The following is a 27,975-nucleotide window of genomic DNA, read 5'->3' as shown; positions in this document are numbered from 1 at the left end:
ACGTGGTGTCTCATCGTGGCTTTGATTTGTATTTCCCCGAGGACGTCGAGCACCTTTTCACATACCTGTTGGCCATTTGCATGTCTTCTTTGGAAAAATGTCCATTCAGAAGAGATACATTTTCTTTATCCATTTACCAATCAATGGACATTTAGGTTGTTAGCCTACTGTGATGAATGCTGCAAAGAACACGAAAATGAATGCTAATACCTCTTCGAGAGCCTGATTTCAATTTTTTTGGATATATACTCAGAAGTGCAGGGGGAGGGTATAGCTGAGTGGTAGAGTGTGCACCTAGCATGCATGAGGTCCTGGGTTCCATCCCAGGTAACTCCAGTGAAATAAATAAACCTAACCCCCAACCAAATTAAAACAAATAAATAAAAAGTAAGTTTAAAAAAGATATGTAAAAAAGAAGCGGGATTGCTGGAGCAGGTGACAGTCTGTTTTCAATTTTTTGAGGAAATTCTATACTGTTTTCCACAGGTGTTGCCACAGTTTGCAGTCCCACCAACAGTGCACCAGGGTTCTAATTTCTCCACATCCCCACCAACACTTGTTATCTTTCGTGGCTTTTTTTGATTAATAGCCATTCCTAACAGGTGTGAATTGACAACAATACTGCAATGTTCACCAGAAAGTATAAGAGGGTAGTCTCATCTTAAGTGTCCTCACCACAGTACAAGAAAGAAAGAAGAAAGAAAAAGAAAGGAGGAAAGAAAGAAAGAAGGAGGGAGGGAGGAAGGGGTGCAAAGATAAATACGAAGCATGTGAAACATCCCAAAGGGAATGGAACTGGAACTGACCCAGTGCCTCATGTCTGTGGCACATGCCATTTTACACAATAAGAAAAAATAGTCAAAAAATATCTTTCTTAAAAGAGGAGCTTTGAATAGATAATAAACACGTTGGTGGTGGATATCCAACCAAAAAAATCAAGCCTCGACACTAAAGTGCTTTTCAGACATCAGATTTACATTGCGTGGATTAGCAGACGTGCTTCAATCAAGGTCAAAAGGAGGCTTTGGTCTGAACAGCAATCATATTTTCAGGAACCACTGCAAAATTCTGGGAACATTCTCTTATCCTATAGTTCCCCAGGAGTCATCTCTGCAGTGCTCAGGCCAACGTTGATACAGAGCTTTGGAACTGATTATCAGGTCATTTATGGACACCACCTTGGGTGTAGCCATTTCCCGTGCTGCTCCACAAGGGGGTGTCAGCGTGCACCTTGACTCAGCGTGCATCTTGGCCCTTAGCACAGGGACAGTATTGCGTGGTGGCAGTGATCTGGGTTTAGGGTCATATTTGAGGCACTGTTCTGCCTTTTATTTGAGTTAGACAACTTAGTCAAGTTCCATTAACCTGAGTTTTTGCATCTATAATACAGGTTACTAGTCCCTGTCTATACCAGGTGTTCATGACAATAGAATTGACTTCTTTCTCTCACACTCCCAGCCCACCAACTCTGCACCAGGCACCGTAACAAGCACAGGAGAGGCATGTAGTCGCTGCCCTTGGAGTGTTCCACACTTAGTGCAGACACGGACTTATAAATAAGCCATTAGAAATGCCATTCGATAAGTGCTATGTCAAACAGCCATTGTGAAGGTCAAATATAATAATGCAGGTGTTGTGAGGGAGAAAGTTCTATTCAAATGGGAGCTATTATCATGCAGGATTCTCTTCTCCTTTGTCATCAATCCCAATCCCATGTTTTATTCAAGGTTTAAATCAAACTGGATTCTTCCACAAAGTCTTCCAGCCCACAGGCACAAAACAGCTGTGTCCCCTTTGGTTCTCTCTTTACTCAATTGCAATCTGGGTGTTATAGTGATTGCTGGGGGAAAAAAAATCATTTCCTCTTTTGGAAAAAACAATCTTCTTAGTTGAAGCACCTCAACTAAGCCTAGAACTTGTATCTCAGTATGAGGAGGAGTTCAGCTTTGAGTCCGGGTTACTGAATTATGGATTGAAAGAAATAGCTTAATTTGAGAAAGAAAACTCTGTGCTGATCCAGCACCTGCCTCTGCTTGGCACAGGCTCCTTTGTGTCCTTCGTGAGGTGCTTTCTCACTGTGAGGACTTGGGGGAAGCCGCAGCTGCGCTAGACCATCGGGCACTCTCATAACCCATGCTGGATGGACACGGAGCCCTCTGAAAAGGCCTGCGGTCGCTGTTAGACCAAAGACGGGTTAAAATAGGGCTGAGCGGTTCTCCTCTTGCAAGGATTTTATTAGGGGCTAAATGCCTACTAAGAGATGTCCTCTGGGGGAATTATCTTAGAAGCATGCAGCCTGCTCCAGCTACTTACAAGGGAGGCAAAAGTCCACCACAGGGTTGTTGGAAGGGTTTCCCAGGATTAAGCCCATGGAATTAGTTTCTTTGCCATATATGCAAGACGCATATTAATTGGGATTTTGTTTATCCATGTTATTTTAACATTCCCCAGGCTTAAGGCCTCGGTAAGCTCCACTTTATTTGCAAATCCTTCCTTGAAACTTCTTTCCCCCACCGTGAGCAACCTTTTCTCTGAATTCCTCTAATACTAACAAGAAAAACGCAATGCAAGGGGACAAATACCTTTTTTTCATAATGGTTTTCATATCAGTATGTTTCTTTCTACCCTCATTTGGGCCACACCTGTTAGCATCTTAACCCTGTATCCCTGAACTATTAAAACAACTTCTTAAATCTGCCCTGGGAACCACTATTGCTTGTGTCAATCTTCCTGGTTCCTCACTGCCTAACAGACTAATTAACTTAAATATTAATTAGGCTTGAACATTCTTCTGAAGTAGGACCAGGACTGGGGCCAGATAAAGAATAAGGTCAATGGACGCAGATGTGGTGAGGGTTTAAAGAAGATTATGGCATGCGTGGGTTCTCAGGAGTCATCTCTGCAATGTTCAGGCCAATGTTGATACAGAGCTTTGTTGAGTTCGAGAAGGAAGATCAAATACATAAAATATAAAATAACAACAGAGAACTCTTATGTTTGAAGAATAACACAGAAGAGCCATGCGTATTTCTTTATATATTCATTTATTGATTGCTCAAGCGTGTAGATTACATATGCGTCTGATATTAGACCATCTCTCTGGCCTAATGTATTAGATCACCTGTCTATTTCAGACACTAATAAGAAGTCCAAGGTCAATTACTAATGAGTTATTAAAATAGCAAAAGGAAGTAGAAGAAAGAAGATCCTTGTAGGTCAGGGGAAGCCTGGAAGAATTTTTATAGCAGACAAAAAAAATCTAAACTCTACTTTCTGATGCCTTAACTTCTTACTCCATCCCTAGACACACTGGACTACTGGTTACCTCTTGGCACATTCCTTGTGGATTCCTGGACTGCTGTCACTGCTGTGATTCCTGGAGAGCAATTCTTAGCACTCTCTTTCTGGGTTTTGCCGTAACCTGCTAATTGTTCAAGGCCTAGACGCCGTCTGTCTCCTGTAGGCAGGCAGCACTTCCTGGCCACTCCCCTCCTGCTGGAAATGGTTTCCTCCTCCGTGAAGTTTTGAATCCCTTGTGGTCTGTACCCTCTAGGAACACAGTGAACTGACTGCTTGTTCCTATCTCCACCATCGCTCCCTCACCTCGCGTTTAGCATCCTTCCCCCCTCCCTCTGCTTCCTCATTTCAAGGTCCTGGGGAAAAGGAGAACAACCTTCATCAAAATGCTGTGAGTAACTCATACTGTCAGCCTTCTTCTATGTGTATCTTCTCTCTTGAATTCAATTATACCCTCTTTGAAGGCAGTCTCTTACACCAATAACTCAGCCACAGTATCAAAAAGCACTGATGAATCACAGTCATTTACAAAGGTATCATAAATCACGTATTACCAATATTAGTTAAAATACCAAAATACTGCAGATTTAAGGTTATCACTGACATTATACCACTTTCATTTACTGGTATTCCAAAATAAGTCAGAGAGAAAGTAAATGTGCTATACATAGGATAGCTGTCTTTTGTTGAATCACAGCATGAAAAAAACAAAAAAGATTGAAATTGCCTTATTAATCGATATGGTTGTGAGCTTCAAGTGCCTTCATCATCAAGGAATCCAATTATTATCTTTGTCAAATATAAGTGCTCAGTCACCTTGTGCTATTCAAATTAGCAATCAAAGACAGATGCAGGGTGCTTTCTTGAGACTGCAAAATATATGACTGAGAAGTAAAGAGATGCAGGATAAGAGAGAATATGAATCAAATCACTACTAACTTAACTACTTAAAAATACATATCATCACCAGATAACGTCTGAGGCTTCTCTTCCGTGAAGGAAGGAGAGCTCACTTCAAAAAGTAAATATAGACAGTGTACTGTCACGGACAAGGGAATGGAAAATCATGCCACGATATTAGTCCCCACTTTGCCATTTTTTGTGTAACCTTAGATAAGTCATCTTATCTCATGGAGCCTCAGTTAGAAAACTGAGACTATTTCTGAAAGGGGGATAAAGACACTGATTCTATCTATCTTTGACAATCAGTGTTCCTAAAAGCACCACACAAACAGCTGGTGTTGCTTTATCATGTCTGTATCAGATAATCTAGTCCTTGACTTCATTTCCATTCACTCAAGTGTTTTTCTCTATACATACAACTCTAGTGCATACATCATCATGGCCATTTAAATTGTTTTTGTCGGGGGGAGGGTATAGCTCAAGAGGTAAAGGGCAAGCTCATCGTGCACGAGGTCCTGAGTTCAATCCCCAGCACCTCCTCCAACTAAAAAAAAAAAGGCAAAATGTGTGGGGGAAAAAATCTGTTTCTGTCAGAAAGACAGCTGTTAACATCCATCAATGCTGTAACTGGGTAAATTTATAGAGATGATTCTGCCATTTTCTTACATATTTTGGAGTATTTCTCAGTGTAATTGTCAAAATCAAGACATCAAGTTTTAGGCAAGGCTCAGAAAGAAATTCTTCCACCTAATTTAGAATGCCTGAATATAAACAGTAGCAGATTCCCCAGTATCTTTTAAAAATTATATTTCCATATTTTGTAGTTCAAAGAGAATTATTGAAAGCAAAATAGATTGATAAAAAAATTTAAGAAAATGTACAGAAAGTTGGAACTACAATTACAAATTTCCTGCTTATAACATTTTTAATTCATAAAATTATTTTATTGACCTAATACTGTCTGATGTCACTCCAAAAAACATACTTGCTAATGATGTTACAAGGTTTTTATATTTTTTAAATACTTTTTGGTATTAGGAACCTCATAATCTTACTAGACCTCTCTCCTGGCTACCTGTCAACTCAAAATCACCAACAGGAGAGGCTTATGTAGATAATTTTTTCATAAAAAGCATTTGTTGATTTTCAGAGGATATATTTGACTTTCCGTATGCCCTGAACCTGTGCAGCTTAGGAAGGCATTAACAAAGCATGTAACAAAAGAGAGGATAAGGGCCTAGTTTTTTTTTTTTAATTCAGTAAAATATTCTGAGAATTTTAATTGCTTATATGCCACGAATAAAACCCTAAATGGGTTCTGAGGGGAAAAAAGAATACACAGATCATTCAACAGCCATTTAAAATGAACACAAAAATTCTAAACTCCATCAACTTTTTTGACAGTCAAGCTCTCTATTAACATTTGCTTCCTGACGATGGTGTGCCTCGGCAGTATGCCCTGATTCCTGCAGGTTTTGGCAGCTGAATAGAGAAATTGGGAGAAGTCATTGAGCTGACATTCAGAGCCTGCTTGAAATGAATAAATTATTTACGTGTCCTACATGGAAGAGAAGACGAGGGAGATTCAACTTCTGAGAATAAAGGCAGAAGGTGTCATTTTGGCAGTCCCAAAATGTGAACAAAAAACAAATGAACAAAAAACCTAACCCTCAAATAACATTACTGAGATGCTGGGGGCTTTTTTGTTGTTGGTTTTGGTTTTGTTTTTTTTTTTTCTCAGAAATAAAGAGCAAATCATCATAGAAAAGAGAGCATTAGACTACATAGTATTATATTAGGCAAAAGGGATAACTGGTGCCTGCAAAGAGCAAGAAGGTTTTCTACTTTTGTTTCGTTTTCTTTTTTTGGCCAATGTGTCCTGCTTCCCCGACGTAGCAAACCATTGGCTGTGCCTCTCCCTCCAATCCTCTCTCCCCTTCCTCCTTTCCTAAAGCCCAAAGTACTAGCTGGGGAAGGTAAAGCACTGTAGATGGGTAAGAAGTTCTCTTTCCTTTTTCTTGCCTCAGGCTCTAGGACAAAGGTATAATCCTGACACTTAAAAAAAATTCTCAGCCTAACTACTAATAAACAACATTCTACCTCCATTGAATGGAAGGTTTGATGTGGATAAATAGCTCCTCACAGAGATGCTGTGCTTTCTAAAGTACCCTTTCGGTTCCTCCCAGAAATCCTACGGGGTGGGGAGAGATGGTTCATTTTTCACCAGTAAGCAAAGAGTCTCAAAGCTATTAAGTGATTCTCCCAACATCCATCAGGGTCAGAACCTAGATCTACATTCTGGGTCCACTACCCATACTGTCTCAATATGTTTTCATGACTGAGAAGTTTCACTAGAACAGATATATATGAATTACCAAAAAAAAAAAAAAAAAAAAGAGTAACAACAACTTCCTTTGTGATTTGCACGGTAGATATCAAGATCTGTGGTTTTTTAACTTAGTGTAGGAAATATCTTTTATCTGTATACACTGAGTACTTACGATTACAGTGAGTTATGTAAAAAGTAGATGGATCCGCAAGACAAATGAAAAAAAATTTCCTTAACATGGAATTATTTTTAAAACTTAATTCTAACAGAAAAGCAATTCAACTTTTTGAAAAAAATTAAATAGATTTTTTAAATGAAATGCATTTATTCAGTCATTTATCAGCCAAAAAATATATATTGTTGAACACCTACTGTGTTTCAGGCAGTGCACTTGCTGTTAATGGATATAACAGAAAGCAAAGAACGCTCTGTCTCTGCCTTTGTGACACTCCATCCAGCAGATGAGGTGGACATACAACAAAGAGCTGTTAAGTGCCCAAGGCCGGGACTATGGGAATCTAGCCCAGTGAGGCGTGGGCTTCCTTCAAGAAAAGGTTCTTAAGGAAAAGCCTCCCAAAATGATACGAGGTACTTAGGCAAAAAGGAAGGAAAAGGCGGGGGTGGGGGACACACAATGAAACAGCATTTCAGGATGAAGTAAAATTTAGAAGAGCAATTGAATTTGGTATTGTAGCTGTGATCACCCAAGGAGAAAGACTAGGGTGAGAAAAGATAGGCAGCAAATCAAACCCTAGGTAACTCCAATTTGGGGTGTAGTTGGTCAGGTTAAGCAAGAACAAATAGGAATATTTTATGGCCTTACCATATGCATCTCCATATCCGTTTACTCTGCACTGGTTCCAGGAACCACCCCCTCGCCCCCCTCGCCCCCCTACCCGCCCCCAGGAAGCCAATACCCAGCAGCAGCTCAGGCCTCTTATACAAACCGCATAGTGTGAAGAGTACAGTCGATCCTCCACATCCTCGAATTCACATCCGTGGATTCAGCCAACAGTGGAGTGACTGTTGTGGGCTGAATCCACGAATGTGGTATCAAGAAGGAGGGCTGACTGGAGTATATTGTCTTTGTTTCCTGAAACATAACATTCACTTAGAATGCAAAAGCTAACCACCTCAGATACCTTCTCCTTACTGGAACTTTTCGCCTTCACTGTCTCATTTAATCCTCACAACAATCTTCCCCAAATGATATACTGTCTGCTTTTTACAGAAGTTTAAGGAGATTATTATTTTCCAAGCATCCAGAATGGCAGATCCAGAATTAGAACCCAGATTTTACGATCCTTTGTCCAGTGTACTTTCCGGGACACCACACAATGGCCCTGTTTGTGAGCTTAAGAACCCTATTCATCCATCAGATGCTTTTCTAAGATCTCACTGTGTGCCAGTGAACAGGATAGACAAGGTCTCTATCTTCACGGAAACTACATTCTACTAACAGGCTAATATTGTAGGTCAGTTTTTTTTTTTTTTTCCTTAAGAATTCTCGTTTACTTTGGAGAAAAAACTATTCTATGACCCAAAGAAGGAGATGAAGTGCTCAGATTTGGATTCCAAGTCCCTGAGGTCTCCTGTGTGCATTTCCATTGTTGTTCAGAGTGTCTGCTCCTCTCTCTCCCATGTGACCACGGACTGTGACACTGTGAGCAGAGACATGGCCAGGAACGATGGCAGTACTTTGTGCAGATGGCTTGGTTAGGAGAGTGTTCTTCTCACACATTCAGCCAAAGGTTTTCAATCTGTTGTCATGTTTGGGGGTATGGCTACAGGTGATTCCAATGCCTGTCACTTTTAAAAGTTGTGTTCCATCAAAACTTCTCTGTGCTGGAAGCAACAACTTCCCTAGAGTAAAGCTTGGTAGAATATATCCAGTTGTGCTTTTAGATTCTAGCTTATGCTTTGTGTAAAAGGGCCACAGGCTAATCACCCCTCCCTACCTGTCTGTTTCTTATCCAGCCAGTAAGAGAGAAATGGGGTTGTTGGTGACCATCCTCCCAATTAAATCCCATAAATAATGTGGCCTGTTTCTTCTGTGCCATGTTTCAGAAGCTAGTGGGCACCTGGGAAGAAGAAAAGTATTGCAGTGAAAACATAAAGGCTGGCAGGTCAGGTTAATGCAAAAGACATAAAAAACAAACCCTGTAACGCTCTGGAGAGGAAAGTTAACAGGTTGGCAGAGTCCCTTTGCTACTACTAGGGATGCACAGCCACCTCCAAACCTGAAAATAATTTGCCCATTATTTGCAGGAAAAGAGGTAGGGGTGGAGGACATCTCACATTCCAGAATTTTGAAGGACACCAGGTTGCAGTATACTGGGTAGATTAAACGGAATGAGATTTCAGTCAAAGGAGCAGAGAAAGGAAGTTGACAAAGAGGAAAGGGACAGACGAAGAAATGGGAATGAGTGTTGGAAAGAGGCAGGAAGCATGCTGTCAGACGGGCTGGAGAAAAAGCAGTGTGTTATCAAGGGAGGGGGCATCTAAGGCAGAGAGCGTCTAGCAGTTGCAGTTGACAGGTCCTTTGCACAATTCAATCCTATGCCTGACAAAGGCCGATCAGCGCTCCAGCAAGGAGGCGAAGGGGGCAGTGGGGCCCCAGAGAGAAAGGCTAACTTCTTGTTGGAGTTTCTCAGTTTACAAAACACCTGCTGCAGAATCACTTTAGGGAGTAGGGGGCAGAGTGCTTGTAAAAATGCATAGATCCTTTGGAACCAATCTGGACAATCAAAATATCCTGCTGGGGTCCTCCCCAGGTATTTAAAAAATGCCCTAGCTGAGTCCTACCCGCAATTGAATTTAATGATGACCGACTGACATTACAAAATTGGGGTGGCCAAAGCCTTTGTTACAGACAAGGCTATCTCTTGGTCACAGGACCTAGAACAGAGCTATCTGGACCCAACAGATCCCCTAGTTACAGAGATCACATGTTCCTTTGTGATGGGAAATCACACCAAGGTCTCTCCATCCAACATCCTGAAGGTCAGGCCAAATCCTCTGTCCAGAGGTAAGGTTCTTGATAGAGAGTCTGTAGATTCAGGGGCAGCTGTGTCATTTTTAGTGGTAAAGAGGGTACAGTCAGGCTGTGAGGCTGAAGCATGAGCCTCATCAGAGGCTTTCTTTATCAGAGCAGCTGTCACGTCCCACGGTAGAGACCAAAAAGGACTATTTGGGAAAGGGAAAAGGGAGAAAGGGCCTGAGAAATCGTATCAGTCAGACAACACTCATCTAGACCCTAATATGAAAGCAGTACTCTCGGTGCCAAAGGCAGTACCACTGCAGGCTCCCTCACAGAATTGTTATTCAAGTTTTAGGCCTAAAAATAAATATGTGAGGAAAATTTCTATGAAATAGAAAAATTCTAATTAATTATAAATTGGTGTATGTGTTCACTGAATTTGCATTTTCCATCAGATAAGCCAGACTAAGTAACACCATGTTCAAAGTCAGGAGTTCCAACAGAAATCTCTAATTAAATGCACCCACCATTGGACTGCAGTATAAACTATGCTTCCCGGTAACTTCCTGGTAACTGTTAGCTCCTACCCCTTCCCTCCTCTCTGATGACTGGGTTGAGCTGAGGTCTTGGTTCTAATGTTTCCTTTCAGATGCTGCCAACCTTAGGAAGGCCTCGCCTTGTACTGGGCACATCTGCACGCAACCACAGTCCTGCAAACCCTCACTTCTAGGTTTGCAGTCTAACCAGCTGTTGCACTCACGGGTGGGCTCAGAACTACTACAGAATCCCTCTAAATAGCCCTTTATCCTTACTAATATTCCCTTTGACACACTTTCGTGGTTGTCACAAGCAGAAGGCGAGGTGCAAGAAAACAGCCTTTAACTCAGAACAACCAAGTAAAAGCCACTTCCAAGATCTCTTTCCCTGGCGTCCTTGGATGCCTTATTCCCCCAAGAAAACAAGAAAAGCCCTTCCCAGTCCGAGCCCCACAGGCACCCAGCGCTGGGGAAGCGCTCCGGGGACCTCACGGAGTCACCTCTCGTCTCCCTTCTCTCCGCAGCTCCAACGGAAAATCGGTCACGTGGGCGCAGAACGAGAAGAGCAGCCGGGGGCAGCACCTGTGGCAGCGGCTGTCCATCCACATCAACAAGAAAGAGAACCCCAACCAAACGGCCGTGATCAAGCCCTTCCCCAAGAGCACGGAGAGCCGCGGCCTGGGCGCGGGCGGCGCGGGCGGCGGCGCGGGCGCGGGCGCGGGGGGCGCGGGCGGCGGCGCGGGGGCGCCGGGCGCGGGCGGCGGCGGGCCCGAGCCCCCGGACTCCGGCCCCAAGGCGCTGTACGACGTGGTGGAGGCCGAGGAGCACTTCCCGGCGCCCGCGCGGCCGCGCTCGCCGTCGCCCATCAGCACGCTGAGCCAGCGCGCGGGCTCGGCCAGCCGCACGGACGACGATGTGCCGTCGCTGCACTCGGAGCCCGCGGCGCGCAGCAGCTCGTCGCAGGGCTCGCTCATGGAGCAGATCAGCAGCGTGGTGACCCGCTTCACGGCCAATATCAGCGAGCTCAACTCCATGATGCTGTCCACCTCGGCTCCCGGCCCCGGCGCGGGCGCCCCGCTCTGCTCGTCCTACCTGATCCCCAAAGAGATCCAGCTGCCCACCACCATGACCACGTTCGCCGAGATCCAGCCGCTGCCCGCCATCGAGGTCACCGGCGGTGCGCAGCCCGCGGCCGCGGCCCCGCCGGCGGGGGGCGCTGCCCGGGAGCCCCCGGCGGCCGGGCCCGAGGCTGCGGCGGGCAAGCCGGACCTGGAGGAGCTGGTGGCGCTCACCCCGCCGTCCCCCTTTAGGGACTCGGTGGACTCGGGGAGTACAACCCCTAACTCGCCAGTGTCCGAGTCGGCCCTCTGTATCCCGTCGTCTCCCAAATATGACACACTGATCATAAGAGATTACACTCAGAGCTCCTCGTCCTTGTGAACGTCATCGGGAACCACGCCGGGTTCCGGAACCGAGCCGAGACCTCCGGGGTTCACGCAGACACAGGGACGAGCCTAGCCGCCTGGTTAAGACCCGAGGTGGAAGACGCCAAGTACACCTGTCATGGAAGCAAGAGATTAATAGTGCTATTTCACACCAACCGACGAAGACACCAACTACAAATCTTTCGGCAGATTTTCTTCTAGTGGCCTTAGAAAACATGGGCTTTTAAGCAACACTGCTTCTATTTCTGAGGGCTGACAAGGAGTCTTTGGAAACAGTTACATACCAAGTGCTTTGCTCTAGGAAAGCAATGAGTGCAAAACAGCGTAACGGAGAGGAAAAGGCATGGTTAATAAAGCAACTGCAAAAAGAAGAAGAAGAAGAAGTTCTGTTTGTTTACTTTAATTCTTTTCCCAGAAGATTCTTTGATTCACCAAACATGAATGTACATTTTCTAACAAACTCAAAATCTGGGACCAAAACGTCAACCCTTCTCTTTTTCCTTTTCTTTTTCCCTTTCTTTGTTCTTTCCTTTAAAGACCTTGGGAAGCAGTAACCTGGGCCCAGTATTTACTGAGGCGTTGTGAGTGTTCCATGCGTCACACAAGTGGATGATGAGCGGGAGCGCTGATGGACGTAGGGCTTTTACCGAAGACTTTCCTCTCCAGTGTGGTTGTGAAATCCACTTCCAAAAGCCTGCATCCTGGCCTGGACTCCACCTAGTTATTTCAGTTCACCTCCATTACCCAAGAAAACCAGTGGAAGATTTGACTATTTCACCATGTTGCCAATCAATACTGGAGTAGCAAAAAAATATTTTCTGGAATACTGTTTTGTAATTCCCTCACTGGGGTGCGTTGTGTAGCTGGAAATTCTCTTTCTAATAGTAATAATAATTCTTGCACTCCAGCTTGGCTATCTCTTTCATGAAATGTGGCCATTCCTCCTTATGAATGCTGTTCCATTAGCGTTGCAGCTAAAATACCTAAAGTATGCATTTGGGCTTCTCCATTCCTTTCTTTTGAGAATCTGATGCGCAAAGAGCTCCTCTGTTCTTTTCAAGTCCCACCACTGGAAGAATGGTCCACAGATCCAATGAAGACATTGTCGTGATTGGAGGGGCTGTTGTTCAAAAAATTAACACAAAATCTTAATACACTGGAAATTTTAAACTGTGTCAAGTCAACTTAGCAGAGATTTAGCTATGCCAGTGAGCAGTGATTTTAACTATTCTTGGCTGCTTAAACAGGGCAGCTATGAACTATGACAAATGTAGATTTTTCAAAGCAATACAGAATACTAAAACAGAGGAACCTTAACAAGTATAAACCACACACTCTTTCTTAGCCATTCCAAAAAGAGGCAAAGCGATTATTAATATTTTACTTTTTAAAATAATTATTAATATAATTTTGTGCACTTCATACTGTCACTTTTTAAATACTGCAGAAAAGAGATTTAAAGTTATACTAGAAACACTTGTGCTTTGATAGGCTCATGTAGGTAGAATTCATAGCTCAAGACCTGCATCCACTGTCATCTCTTTCTTCCTCCCATTACAGCTATCCTCAGGTGCCAAATGTTTTTGATTTTTAAATAAGGATAGTAATAAAAGGAGGAGGTGTCCTATAAATTTAAAGTTTAGTTGACCCAGCCTTATACTAAAGATAGCCTTATGAAAAAGATTTGCTGTGAGGCAGAAGTATATTTTTAGCAGAGAGAAAAATAAAACCTTTTTCCTTTAGTGCAATATCCTTATTTTGGTAAGTGTTCTTTATTTCACATCTACTTAAAAAGGGAATTGAGAAATGAATATATCCATTAGCATAATTTATCATAATTTAGCAAAACTTTTAAAACTTAGAAAAATATACTATTCAACTTCACTTTCCTGGTAACTGTATATTAAGTTATATTGAATCAAATCTCCAAATTTAAATCATTAAAAGCTAACATTAATTTCCTAAAATATAAAATTTTAAAAATCAAACCTCCCATGTGTATTTGAAAATAACATTGTCGGAGCCCCTTGACCCCAAGCATTATAATGAGACTCCCGAAACAGTGACTCTACCTAAGGTTTATGGCTTCACTGAAAGCAAAAGCCTGCCTCGACTTGAAAACACAAATGTAAATGTTTTGCAGTATTAATATCATGAGATCCTCATCAAAAGGGTAGCATTCACCTGGGGATTACTGTCTTGATTCCTTAGGCATTGAAACCTTTCTAAGTATGCTCTTCTATCTTAAGTTTTAAAATCTGTTTCATAAAACCCTTATGTTGGTTTCCATTTTGTTCTCAAATACAACTTCACTGTGTTGACCAACAGGAGAATGTTTTTAAACCTCTCTCCATGATCAAATCCCTTTTCTAATTTTTTAGTAACATGTTCCTTTAAAAAGTACACTACCTTGTGAGAAAATTCATTAAAGAGTAAAATTTAATGCAAATAAATTGCCATCTAATAATTCTATATGAAATAATAGTCAACTATAATGAGAAAATAATTTACCCAATTAGAGGAGAACAAGATGTATTTTTCTGTGTATTTATATACCCTTCACCACTTCATTCAATGCATTGTATAATACATAATATTATTAGTAATGCATTCTTGGAATCTTTTATTTTGGAATGATGCTAACTCTGTCTCTTTGCCAATTCTAATACCAGGTTCCAAGTAATAAATCTACAATACAAAGAGAACTGAATATTCACTCTAGGGCTAGGACATGAACTTCACCATTCATTTGAGTACCTATTTTCATTGAATTTCCTTGAAACACGTCTGTTCCTGGTGCCCAGTGATAATTCAGTCGGGACCAGTGTGACTGAAAGGAAGGGGAAAGTACAGTGAAATGCTGAGGCTCAGAAAAGTGACCCTAAAGGACAGTCTGGTCCCAGGATGAAAAAAGAAGACCTGGTTTGATCCAGCTGTATGGGCTATCTAAGCCGTCCACCTGTTCTTCTGTTGTGAGGAGGCGTGGGGGCGGCCTGAGAAGACCATGTCTGCTTCGGGAAGAACATTTCTCTGGGCTAGGGGTGGGGAACAGAAGGGGAGTATGGAAAGGAAAACCATGTGAGATTTGACTGAAGCGAAGAGAAAGCGTAAGCCGCAAGTGTGCTAACCCTCGTTAGTAACAGTCTTTCCCACGTTTCTGCTGTTACCAGCACGTGATCAGGAAGACTAGGCTCTGTTCCCGACTATCAGTGAATTGTGTAAAGGTTCTGCTGTAGTTCTGCGACTTCCAAACCAGGAATTAAACACTTTTTAAGAAAAAAGAAAGAAAAAAAAAAAAAAAACATTTCCTGTGCTAGTCTCCCGGCAAAATGTACATGTTTTGGAGACTTCAAAAGTATTATCTGAGTTCACATTTAGCCACAGCTTATTAATAACCCTCAAGCTGTCAGAATCTCTGTAGTTACCATTTACAATTTTATACTGTGAAAAAATACAGATCAGTGAAAAGCATAAAGGTAAGTCGGCATTCACTTTAAAGAGGGTCTAAGGCCTGGGAGATTGTCTACTATCTGTCGAAGAATGAGGCATGTATAAAAACAGCTGGCTGAATTTCACTGATCTTCCCAATGTGAACAAATATACTATGTATATTGTGTGTATTTCTAGAACTCAATGGCAGCTGCTGGTGGTGTTGTAATTAGAAATCTATATAGAATATAGATGTTTTAGAGAGATGGTGCCAATCCTAAAAGATTTGTGTGGGCTACAAGTGCTTGTACTTACTTTTTTCTGCACTTTAACTGATTTGGTTTTAAAAGTGTGTGCGCGTGTCTGTTCTTTTTTCTGTTGTTGCAGCTTGTACTATTAAAACAATAGAGAATGTTAAATTATTTTGATGTGAATTGCAAATGATTTTTTTCATAAAGTTTAACATTTTTATCAGCATTGTTTTGCTTTGTACTTGTATAAATGTGTTTTATTTTAGTATTTTAAAATACACTTGCCTGTTTCTCAGTTGTCTAAATCATGTTATAGCTGGTGTTTGTGAAGTCAGTTACTTTTTGAAAAATATTAAAAAAGAAACTATGATATGACTTTAAGATTCTTCCCCTTAAGTGTTTAGAATGTTGTCTTAGTAGTGTTTTCTGTGACCCAAAGAGCCACACTGTTACTTAATTTTAAATTCTGAATGATCTGCACATTTGAATTACAGGGTTTACAAAGCAGCCTGCGGACCATAGATTAAAACAAAAATAAAAACCTACCACAACCCAACCAGAGATGCTGTCCTCAGAGTCACTACAAACACCTTTTAAGACACAAGTAAATGCTTTTATTAAAACAAGGAAGCATGTAGGGAATATAACTTGATCTTTGTGTCTGGAAATACAAATTGTAGATATAGTTTCACAAATATCTGTGTTGATAGAAGTAACATCACAAAAATAGTATAGATGATGTGTGTGTGTATATGTGCACAAACCAACATACATCTAGATAGATATTTTACTTTTGAGTCCATCTATATATATGTTTGTGTGTATATGTGTGTTTGTGTGTGTGTGGGCATATTCATATAATTTTGCAAAAAAAAATTATTTGTCAAATCACTTCTTACTTTGATAGATTCTTAAGCAAATTTACACTCCCTGAACACAAATTAGCTAAATCATAAAAACATAATGTAGACTAGGTGCATGATGTGTGGAAGAGAAAGACAATGTACATTTTAAAATACTGCTTCTCGCTGCTTTCCCCCCTTGTATTATTTATACACATTTAATATATATGCACTTTCTTATACATATGTAAATTGATACAAAATATGTTTGCTCTTAAAAAAGATTCCTAGGTGACTTACTAATTCACTTTTCCAATTCATCTGATTGAATTGTGTATGTTTATATCAATTTCTTTCTTACATTTAGTCCTAGTATTTGCTACAGTAAATACATGTAACAATACATCTATGTAAAATTGGTCATTCTACTTTTATTCCCAAGTATATATGCATATTTCTTTAACAATTGGAACACAAATAAATTCAACCATTCAGAACTTAGAGTCTCATCACCTGTGATCACACATATGCACACAATTGTTTACTGTAGCAAATACTAGAACTAAATGTAAGAGAGAAGTTGATATAAACATTTATAATTAAATTAGATGTTAATTGAAAAAGTGAATGAGTAAGTTTCCTATGGTTAGTAATTAATAAAAGTAAATACATAATATTCAATAACAAGAATGTAACAAAGGCATGGCATTTGAATCAGGGTATTTAAAACTGGGAAGGGAGAAAAAAAAAGGAAGGATTTTTAAAATATACAAACTAAACTGTGTATGACTTTGGTCAAGAGCCTCCTTCAGTTCTGGAACCTCTTCCACTCAGACAAGCCCACTTCTGCTGGTCTTCTTTTTCCTTCTAGAAGCTGAAACAGTTGTCTTAAATCAATGTCTCCAAGATTTTCAAAGTTATTCTAGGGCCTTCATGCCATTAGGACAGCACAGACACCCATTTTAATTTCTACGTCTCTTTTTTTATTGTGGTAATAACACTTATCATGAGATCCACTCTTAAAAATTTTTAAGTGTACAATACAGTATTGTTAACTTTAGGCAACAACTTTGTATAGATCTTATTAATCTTGCATAACTGAAATCTTACACCCATTGACTAGCAACACCGCATTTCCCCTTAACCCCTGGCGAGAGTTAGACTCTGAGTTAGACTACTTGAGATACCTCATATAGCAGGACTCATGCAGTGTTTGTCCTTCTGTAATCAGCTTATTTCACTTAGCACGTGCCCGCAAGTTTCATCCAGCTTGTTGCATAAGGCAGGATGTCCTTCTTTCTGAGGCTGAATAATTTTCCAGTGTATTTATATTATCACATTCTCTTTGTCCATTCATCCACTGATGGACAATTGAGGCTGTTTCCACCACTTGGCCATTGTGAATAACTAAAACTGAATTAAATATTTAAATGCATGTTGCCCAAGACCCTTCTAGAGGGTATCTTTTTTTGTTGTTTGCTTTTAGAGAAGTCTGTGCATTTAATCGGCCCAGCAGGCTACTTGAGAGGGATAGAAGGGAGTGAGTGTGTGGCCCCGATGCCAGGCTGTCTGTGCTTCAGGAGCCTGCAGGTGATGGGGAACTCGCCCAGGTAGTTGTGGATCTTCTCCTGATTTCCACCTGGCTGAATGTCTTCCATTGTAGGTACACGTGGGATGATCACATCCTGCAGGTGCGTCTTCATCACTTCTGGCTTCTCCAGGGCTAGTGCTTCTTTCCTGGCCTTGGGCAGGCCCTTCAGCAGGAAGTGCTGCTTTTTATAACGGTTGGGTTCAGCCACCGTCTGGTGCCAGGTGCTGGCAGCTGCACCAGCTCACCAGCTGCCCGGAGGACACGCCCCGCAGCTGGTGGCGTCCACGTCGTGGTAGGTGAACTTGCAGGAGATCTGCTTCTTTTCCTGCTCCGCTTTCATCATCTTGTCGGTTGTTCAGAAAGCATTTTTTCTTTATTTCCGTTGCATTTATTACTAGTATTTAAAAAGATTGGAAAAAATTCATTCCAAGTCGTTCAATGGCTGTCATCCCTCTCTCTTGCCCACACAACTCCAGACCCATTTACTCTGGGCCAGTTCAAAACTGAACCTGTTTACTGTTTCACAGACAGCAAGCAATGCAGGGGGCAAAGTTACTATCTGGATTCCACCCAAAGGTTGGCCAGGTAGAGAGTCACAGAATTCAAACAAAAGGGCTGGTGGCCTCCCAATGACGTAGTCTAAGTAAACAGGCTGGAAAGGATATAGAATATGGAACATCTCACCAGCTTCAGTCAAACCCAGAGTAACAGACACCGGGAGAAGGATGAAAGACCAGGGAAGCACTTTTCCTCTGGAAAGTTTCACAATTCTCCCATGTTGGGAGGTGGGGGAAGTCCAGAAGACGCCAAGAGCCTCACTCATTTTGGCAGAAAAACTTACCTCCAATGTTGGTAAGTCACAAAAATGCCACAGGCACCAAGAAAGTCTAGGAGAGGATGCACAGCTAAGAATGAGATGTGTGTGAATTATATTTTCATTCAGGCTACTAAACACTATTAGGCACTGAGTTGCTTTTGACTGTTTTTCAACTTAATATTGGTTTAAATATAAACGTGTCTGGTTCAACTTAGAAACAAATCACTAACATTATAAATATAGGCAATTTGATTTTTTAAACTCCAAATACACTTGCTAACATTAGATCATGAAAGCAAGTTGTTTTTGCCACAATAAATAATGTCATTTCAACCTACCTTTAAATTACACTCAATATCTAAACTACACATGAAATAATCCCAAGTCTTATTTTGTCATCAAAACACGATTTTTCTTCTGAATATAATTTAGAGTAAATTTTAAGAAGCTTTTAGATAAATGGAAAAGAATTGAAATTTGCATTTTTATATAATTTATTCAAGCAACAAATCCTTCATGGGTGTCTGCTATGGGCCAAGGCAATTTTCTAGATTCTCAGGGTCCAGCAATGAACAAAACAAAAATTATGTTTACATGGACCTTACTTTTTATTATGTATGTGAATATGTGTGTGCTGGTGGAAGAGACAAAATTCAAAAATTAAAAAGCAAAGTCTATACTTCAATTAAAAAAAGAAAAGTCTAGTGTATGTTAGAAATTGGTAAGTGTTGTGGAGAAAAACAAAGTCAGTAAAGGAGACAATTTCAGGAAACGGGAATAATTTTAAATATGCTTATCACGAAAGATTTTACATGTAGGTGATATCTGAGCAAAGACTCAAAGGAGGTACAAAAGCAAATCGTGAACATATCTGGGGAAAGAACACTGCAGGCAGAGGAAACAGTAAGTGCAAAGATCCTGAGGAAGGAGTAAGTCTGGAAATGTTAGAAATTGCAACAAGTCTAGTGTGGCTGAAAGAGACTGAGCCCGGAGTAGGGCAGTAGGAGCTGATTTCAGTAAGCCCAGAGTCAACTCATAAGAGCCTTGTGAGCCAATACAAGGAAGTTGGCTTTTATGCTGAGAGTTTCGAGCAAAAGAATTCCATTATCTGACTTATTTTAAAAGGGTCAGTCTGGAAGCCTTGGAGTAAATTGTGAGGAGGCAAAGTTAGAAGCAGGGAGGCTGGTAAGAAGAAATAATAATGACGTATAGGTCATGGTGGTGGCCGTGGAGGACATGAGAAGTGGTTCTAGTTTGAGTGTGTGTATAAGGTAGGCTCATCAAGATGTGCTGATGGACAGGATGTTGGGCTTTAAAGAAAGAGGAGTAGGGAATGGCTCCAAGGTTTTTTGTGGCCAAGATAGAGCTGCCCGAATTGCGTTAGGAAAGGCTGCAATTAGAGCAGATTTTGGAGAAAGGATCAGGACATGTTGAGTCTGACATATCTATTAAGGAAGATGATAGGAGGGGGAGAGTATAGCTCAGTGGTAGAGCACATGCTTAGCATGCACAAGGTCCTGGGTTCAGACCACAGTACCCCCTCCAAACATAACCAAATAAATAAATCTAATAACCTCCCCTCTCAAAAAAAAAGAAGAAGAAAGAAAAAGAAAAGAAAAGGAAGATGGTTGGGTATTAGAGTTTAGAACTCAGGGAAGAAGTCTAGGCTGAACCTATAAAACACATATTAATTACTGAAGATAATATAAGAGCAAATCCTAGTATACACTATGTAATTATTACATAATACTTAAAGATAAAAATTAAATTATCTAACTTAGAACTATTTCTTAAGCATTTACTATCTACACATTATAATTTTTTAATTCTAAGGAATGTTGTGAGTTTATATATCACTGTGAAAGTGACAGTATTTAAGCCGGCAGAACAGAGTAACTTGCCCTGGGACATGCCAACACCTGAAGGACAGGGGCCACTGGAACCCTTAAGACACACCGAAACAAGTTGTGGTTATCTAGGAGAGCTTCCTAGAGAAAGTGATGCTGGAGGCAGGATTTGAAGGACTACTATGCATAGGATATTCTTGGCAAAGCAAATAGCATATACAAATGCGTAAGTGTGAAGTTCAACCATCTATGACAAAGGGATGTGGCAGGATTCAATATAGAGCTCTAGGGAAGAAGCATCAGAAAAATGTCTAAGAAGGTGAAAAAAGAGGAGAGGATAGGAGAGAAAAGGGAAGGAAGGGAGGAAGGAAGGAAGGAAAAGAAAGGGAAGGAAGGAAAGAAAGAAAGAAAAACAGAAAGAAAGAAAAAGAAAGAGAGAGAGAGAGAAAGAAAGAAAGAAAGAAAGAAAGAAAGAAAGAAAGAAAGAAAGAAAGAAAGAAAGAAAGAAAGAAAGAAAGAAAGAAAGAAAGGAAGGAAGGAAGGAAGGAAGGAAGGAAGGAAGGAAAGAAAGGAAAGAAAGAAAGAGAAGGAAAGAAGAGAAGAGGAAAGGAAAGGAAAGGTGGGCTTACATGTTTTGTTGAGGAGTTTAGACTTTATTTTTAAGGTGATAAAAGGCTACTGAAAGTTTTATAGAGCAGATTGGCATGAACAGGTTTTTAAAATAATATATGATGGTGAGAAGAGAAACAATGGAAAAGAAATGGGGAAGGCAAGCTAGGGGCAGATGGATGCATTAGGAGGCAATCTACTTGACAAATAATGAGAGCAGAACTGTGCAGATGGTGAAGAAGTGGTGAATTTAGGAACCCTATGAGGGAGAACTGATATAAATTAGTGACTGGCTGGGTGGAGAGAGCTGGAGAGGGCTAGGATGACACCCGGGTGTCTGCCGGGGTTATTAACGGAGACAGCGGATATCACCAGGTCAGACAACACATCGGGAGGAGCAGGTTTGTGATGAGTCCTGATTTGGAGCTGAGATGACTGTGAAACTGTAATCAACATGTCCAGCAAGTAGTGGACAGTAAGGGGAGAGCTCGGAAAGAGAAAAAACTAGGATCACAGAAAGTAACAGGTGGCTAATGCCAAAAGGTAATTGAAAAGGTGTTAATGAAGGAACTATTTACAAAGGATGAGCAGAGCTAGACAACTAACTAGGGATTTACTGTATGGGTTAGAGCTGTAGGAGAGGGTCATCTGAAAGGCGCTGTGGTCTTTGGGAGCTGGAGAATGCCACATTCCCCCTGTTCAAGGCCGCCCACACATCTCCGATGGGCTGCTTAGAATTATGGCAGTTGACTCTATGAGATACACTTACTCAGGAGAAGGGAGTCAGTCAACTCTAATAGCTGGTCCCTTGCAACAGTCTAGGGAGACTGCCCCATTAACAACACTTAAACCAATTGTCCTTGCATTAAGACAGCATTACATTTCCAAGTAACACTGATTTAAACACTGTTTATATAATCCTAACTTCCTAATAACTAATGCAATTAGTTAAACCTGCATATTATTAAAATTAGAAGGAAACATAGAGATCACCCACTAAAGTGTACTATTATCACATCTCTGGATGTGCACATATCTAGGAACTAACACATAAAGGGGATATGAGGCACTAAAAAACAAACACAACTATAAGGCATTCATTTTATAATAAAACAATCAGACATTGTGTGACTGGAATGAAAATAAATTCATATGATTTTTTTTAATTAAAGTACAGTCAATTACAATGTGTCAATCTCTGGTATACAGCACAATGTCCCAGTCATGCATGTACATACATATATTTGTTTTCATATTTTTTTCCGTTAAAGGTTATTATAAGACATTGAACATAGTTCCCTGTGCTATACAAAAGAAACTTTTTAAAATATGTTTTTAGATATGACTTTTAAAGATAAAATAGAAGTTTTGAAACCATTTCATACGTTCCTGTTGTTAATCCATGAAGAAAAATTTGAGAAGCATTATTTCTACTTCTCTCTTTGGCCTTGATACTGGAGTCCACAAACCCAACTCTGTCAATTTAAAATCTGCATGACCTGGGGCAAATTATTAAAATTCTCAGAGCCTTGGATGTCTCATTTGTCCCACGACGATAATATCTAATATGAGTGTTGTTATGAGGATGAAATGAAATTATTTATGTTAAACACCCAGCATAGTGCTTGGCAACCTGGTGTCTAAATGTGCACTCTTTGCATTATCAGCAATCCTTCCACTAGGGATGTGGTTGCAGTGTGTGGCTGATTTGCCCAATGCCACAATTAGTTTGTGAACGAGGACCAAGAAAGGGTAAGATTGAGCATCTGCTATGTGACTGTCACTGGGCGTGGAACATACATCATGCCATTTAATCCATACAAAAGCCCTTCTGCATTAGACTAGAGCTCACTTCCTAGCTCCCATTCCAGGGGCTTTCTGCCCCAGCACGCTGATTCTCTGTGGTCTGGATCCTCTCCTTGCTCATCACATAGTTGCATCAGCTTGCAGTGACAGAGAAGCCCGTAGAGACATTCACATCGAATTTGCCCTCTTGCTGCAGCCTCTCTCCTGCTTACCATGCTGACAGTCGACGGCGAAATCATATGTGGATGCGGTTCTGGAGAAGCAGAACAGAGCAGCTGGCAGGCCAGGGTCAGAAAGGCACTCAGATTCAAATGATTTTAGAATATTGGAATCGGCCTTGAAAATCTTTCTACCTTCCAGCTTCTTTCCTAGAGAGAATAATTTAGGATGGTCCCAGATGATTTCTCACTGTTCTTAACTGAGAATATCATATGCTTATGCAGTTGCTAACTTGGAAAACACTAGCAGCAAAGGAGTGAGACATGGTATGTGGCAGTGTTTCCCTCAGCATTCTTCAGAAATGAGTCTGACACACTTCTGGCTCAGAAGCCCTGGCCAAGGGATTGCAGTCATGGCTAGCATCATCCATCTGTGGACAATATGCTAAAAATCCATTCTGCCAACAGATAGGCTAGCCTACATGGGATGGTATCTTTACACTAAGGGTAAACGGTCTTCTTTCAAGGTTATTCCATTATACCCCTTCTTGCCCCGCCAGGACCACTTTGATTAATTTATTTTAAGTCGGTTTTGCTGACACTGCTGCTCAGGAAGGACATGCAAATCATGAAGAGAGACATTCAGGGAAACATACACCTGTCTGAACCAGGCAAACAACGCAATGTAAGTTCACCTTGCCGTGTGTCTGCCCTTGACCAAAGTGACAAATCATTTCTGGACAAAAAATGGTCAGAGAGGAAGAAGAGGGAAAGGATAAAGCTTAGCAAGTTTTTACCTAACATTCTTATTTTAGAGGTTTCAATAAATCAAGGGTTCATGAATTGTATCCAGAATTCTTGCAAATGGAAGAAATAGAGGGTTGGTCCAAGTGTTTCAGAGTTCTAAGTATGGCAAGTTTTCTACAAAGAGCAATGGACTTAAGGAGTCCTCAGCTCTGTTTAGTAACACTGTTGACTAACAGTCACAGAAGTCTTGTTAGTAAGATTCTGTAGGATTAATGGTGCCTAAAGCAAAATAATGTTTATCATCAATGCCATTTATGAGTTGTTAATTATTATTATTAATTTTAATAATAATAAATCCATCCTAAGGAAGATTTTTAATGTAGTTCTATTTTTTTAAATTTTATTTGTTTTAGTTTTTATTTGGGAGGGGTAATTAGGTTCATATATTTATTTACTTAATGGAGGTGCTGAGGATTGAACCCAGGACCTTGTGCATGCTAAGCATGCACTCTACCACTTGAGCTATACCCTACCCCCCATCCTAAATAAGATTTTTATCAGTTTTGACAGGAACACAATCAGACAGCTAATAGGCTAAAATGCTAAAACTTAAACTAGGTCTTCTAACTTTTGGTCTTGGGGTAAGGGCTACCTTCGTGACACCCCATTGCCTCCTCCTTTTCACTGCACTCCTGCTGTATCTCAGCAATTTGCAAAAGAAGTTGCGCTTCCAGATCGCAGGTAGGCATGGCTAAGTGTGCCCGTGTCTTAGGGAAGCACAGTCGTGGAGTTAAGTTTTCCTCTCACCGTCCCCCCCCGCTGTGTCTGCTTCGGGCCAGAATGGCGTTAGCCGTCAGCTGCTTTGGCTCCGTAGGTTAGAGTGTGAGAAAACAGTGTGAAAGCAGAGGTACTCTAGTCCGAATAAGCACTGGATAAACAGTGCTTATTAAATTAAAAGGCAAACAGACAGACCGTGACCAATTTGGGTCCAGCAGAACTGGGATAAAATTCGAGTCTCGTCACCAACTAACTGTGCGATCTGAGGCCAAGAAATTTAATTTCCCTGAGCCAGAGTTTTACTTTCTATAAATAAGGATAATAATAGCACCAAGCCCATCCCAAGATTGCGCTGATAATAAACTAATGTAATCATGTATATACGAATGCCTTTGTCGTCATAAAGAATTATAAAATGATTAGCCATTAGCTGTTATAGTCGATATTAAAATGCTAAAATGTTTCTGCTCAATCTGCTGTCAACTCTGTTCTAATTGCTCAGCCAAAACTGCACCCTCAGCTCCGTTCTTTCCTTCCTTCCTGTTTCATACCTTAATCACTGTCAGTTGGTCTACATTCAAAATATGTACAGAATCAGAGCCCTTCACACCAGTCTACTTCCACCTGGTTCAAAACACCATCCTCTCTCGTCTGGACTTCAGCAGTAGCCTCCTTCTAACAGGCCTCTGCTTCCACCTCTGCTTCTTCCCCTCCCCCACCCCCAATTTTTCCAGCACAAAAGCCAGAGAGATTCCTTTCACTATATGTCATGACACTCCTTTGCTCATAGCCTTCCAGAATCTTTCCATATGACTGAGAATAGAAGCTGAAATACTTACAACAGCCTCTGAGGTCCTTTTAGTTCTTTATGGCTGTCTTGGCAACGAATCAGAACGTATATATCGACACAATCCGCGGTCTCTGAAGACTAAGAGACAATGAAACCATTCACCTCCAGCTTTCACCTCCCACAGGGCTTAGAGCCAAGCCAGTTTCCTATGTGTTGTTATTTCTTTCCTAGTTTGCAAGATGCAGCTTTGAACCAGGCTCTCAAAGTTCTAGAAACCAACCTTTCAACACAGGCGACACCTGGCACCCACATGGAGCCCACCCAGGCTCAGGGGAACCACCTTACAGTCAAGTCAAGGGAAAGAACAGAGCGGACTTCTGGTCTAAGCCCAAAAGAGACCAAGCCACAATGTCAGGCCTCTGTGTCCAGGTGCATGGTGTTCCCTTAGCCTGGACTGCTATTTCTCATTTGTCACTTGTCAAAACCCTACCCTCCAGTCAAGGCTGACCTTATACAACACTGTCATCCTGGGTCCTTAACTAATCTATCCAATCTTCCTCTTCCCCACCAAAGCTTCTCCTCCTCAATTAGCTTGTAAGTCATTTTCCCCATCTTAAACCACTGAGCAAATCTGGTGAGTACTGATAGATTGTCACTTCCTTGAAGACAAAATGAGTAACAGTAGCTCATTATAACATTAATTCTCAAGGCCAGGAGGGAAAAGATCCTTCAGAATTTCGTGGGGATTAAAGGGTGATGGGAGAAGACAGCAGGGTAAAACGTCCTCTCAGAGAGCTCTTTGCTCTCCGTACCCCACCGCTCCTAGCCTCACGTCAGTGCACTGACTATATTAGGATGTTGGAAGTTGTAGACTGGACCAGTAACTCCCTAGAGCAGGGCGGGTCACAGAGAGTCGTCCAGCAGAATCATCCAGGGTAAATTTTAAATATCTGGATTCCTGCGCTACTAAGCTGGAAGTCCCTAGAAGTTCATTATGAAGTATAAATTAAGATTAAGATTGAGTAAGATTAAGATTGAAGTCCTGAGCCTGGATTTAGGTATAGGATTCAGCACCAAATAATCAGCAAAGTTTGGCAATAACTGACTTAGGAGTGAATTTAATAGATTTTTGAGGGGAAATGGGGACTGTAAATGATAGATGGGAAATAAATATAAGGGAAAGGAGATGTAGAGAGTCATCAGTGTGACCAGCATGGCACAACAGAGGAGACCTAGCTACAGGGTACCGCTTTCCAGTTGAAGGTCATCTGATTTTCTTTGGGAGGTGGGGAAAAATTTAGTGTCGGCTTGGATGACCACAGGGAATGAATACATGGGCCGAAGATTACAGAGTCCTTTCCTATGGAAATTATATTTCTCAGTGTACGTTAATAAATCAACATGCTAGTAACTTTAAATTAGTCTATGTAGGCTTGTTTACTGTGAGTCTGTTCTAAGAGACACATCTGTTATCATTATGTTAACAAAATTAGGTTTCTGAATCTGCAAACCTCCAGGCCTTGAAAGAGAGGACCAGGCAGAGGTTCACCCCATTAAAAGCCCACACATCAGTAGCTGGTGGAAGCCCCTAAGTACCCTAACATCATTTACTCACTAATATATAATTAATACATGAAAAATGAACAATAGGGAAGAGCTGGGAACTTAGATACAGGTCTTGACACTGTGACCAATTTGCTTTGTAATATTGGTCACTAGTAAGTACTACATAGATGCTCAACTGCTATGTGCCAGGTATGGTCCTTGACATCTTATATGCATCATTTTGTTTAATTATCCCACAAACCCTGAAAAAGAGTTACCATTAGATACCTACACACCTTAGCAATTCTCTCCTTTGTACTTAGAAGGACAGCCCAAATTTGATTTCAGGTTCTCGATGCATGGAATGTACACAAAATGACTGGAGCTTTGGCAGCTGCCTTGGGTTCTAATGTGACTTTAAGGAAGGAAATCCCTTGCTAAAGATGCAGAATAGAAATAACTTGGTTCCTGATACTAGAAGACACTGTACATTCCCTGAATGGTCTCCCTCTGTAATTCTTTCACAGAAGAAAGAAATAAACCACTATAATTTGGGGTTTTCTTTTTATGCTGCCACGCATAATCCAAAGTGCTACAAAATTGGATTCTCGTTTTTGATTTAGGAAACCAGGTACAGAGAGATTATGTAATTTACCTGACATTACACTGCTAGTGAGTACTGAGCAGAAATTATTCACAAGGCAATATGATTCTAAGGCCAATGTTCTTGAGTTTATGTTATAGGATCTCAAAAAAAAAAGAAGATATTTTTGCTTTCATGTTTGGTATAGAAAAGGCGAACTAGCATCTCTTACCCTTTTTTACGTGTCAGGCATTGCGCTAAGCATTGTCAGATATGTTACCTTGTTTGTCCTTTTAAGCTTGGGTTTCTCTATATCTAAAAATTAGGTGATATAAGTAAATTACTTCTTCTTTTCACTTCAATATATCAAAACCAAAGACCTTATCCCACAGTCTAGCAGGCAACACTGCCAGTCTACAGCCAAGGGGTGACTGAGGTCTCTTCTCCACGTCAGATAGCTCCACCGGAGAAAATGACCTCTTCATCTGTGATAAACACTCATACACGAGATTCAAGCCAAGCTTGCTCTTGTCCTCAGCTTCCCTTTCAAAGTCACTCCCATACTGTGGAAGCAGATTTAGGAACTTAAGACCTATCGGAAACAGGATAAAAGAAATTAGAAATAAATAACTCCCCTGCCAGAGGAAAGAGATGAAAAATGAGAGAGAAAAGCCCTTTCTCCAAAGCAGCAAC

General features: G+C 41.0%; 1 protein-coding gene and 1 long non-coding RNA gene across 16 annotated transcripts in view; one reads left to right on the top strand and one right to left on the bottom strand.

Moving 5' to 3' along the window:
- The window catches only part of GRM5 (glutamate metabotropic receptor 5), a 384,531-nt gene extending 373,046 nt beyond the window's left edge, over window positions 1-11,485 (top strand). For all 4 annotated transcript variants that reach the window (XM_064492794.1, XM_031460522.2, XM_064492795.1 and 1 more), the window contains one exon: window positions 10,570-11,485. In XM_064492794.1, the coding sequence (XP_064348864.1) occupies window positions 10,570-11,485 (916 nt within the window). The remainder of the gene's footprint in view (window positions 1-10,569) is intronic.
- Window positions 1-27,975, bottom strand: part of LOC105098005 (uncharacterized) — a 230,439-nt gene that overhangs the window by 87,538 nt on the left and 114,926 nt on the right. For 2 of the 12 annotated variants that reach the window (XR_010383452.1, XR_010383465.1), the window contains 2 exons: window positions 15,235-15,312; window positions 12,482-12,610 (listed from right to left, as the gene is read on the bottom strand). The exons of 1 other annotated variant lie outside the window; for it this stretch is intronic. This is a non-coding gene — a long non-coding RNA (uncharacterized LOC105098005). Of the gene's footprint in view, window positions 1-12,471; window positions 12,611-14,219; window positions 15,313-15,716; window positions 17,998-21,998; window positions 27,875-27,975 lie in introns of those variants that run through there. 9 more of the 12 variants (XR_010383450.1, XR_010383464.1, XR_010383460.1 and 6 more) reach the window with 6 other exon arrangements.

The sequence above is a fragment of the Camelus dromedarius genome, chromosome 12 (genome assembly GCF_036321535.1).
Source record: "Camelus dromedarius isolate mCamDro1 chromosome 12, mCamDro1.pat, whole genome shotgun sequence".
Classification (NCBI taxonomy): Eukaryota; Metazoa; Chordata; class Mammalia; order Artiodactyla; family Camelidae; genus Camelus; species Camelus dromedarius.
Note: the sequence above shows the minus strand (reverse complement) of the source record. Positions and strands in the feature narration are given on the sequence as shown.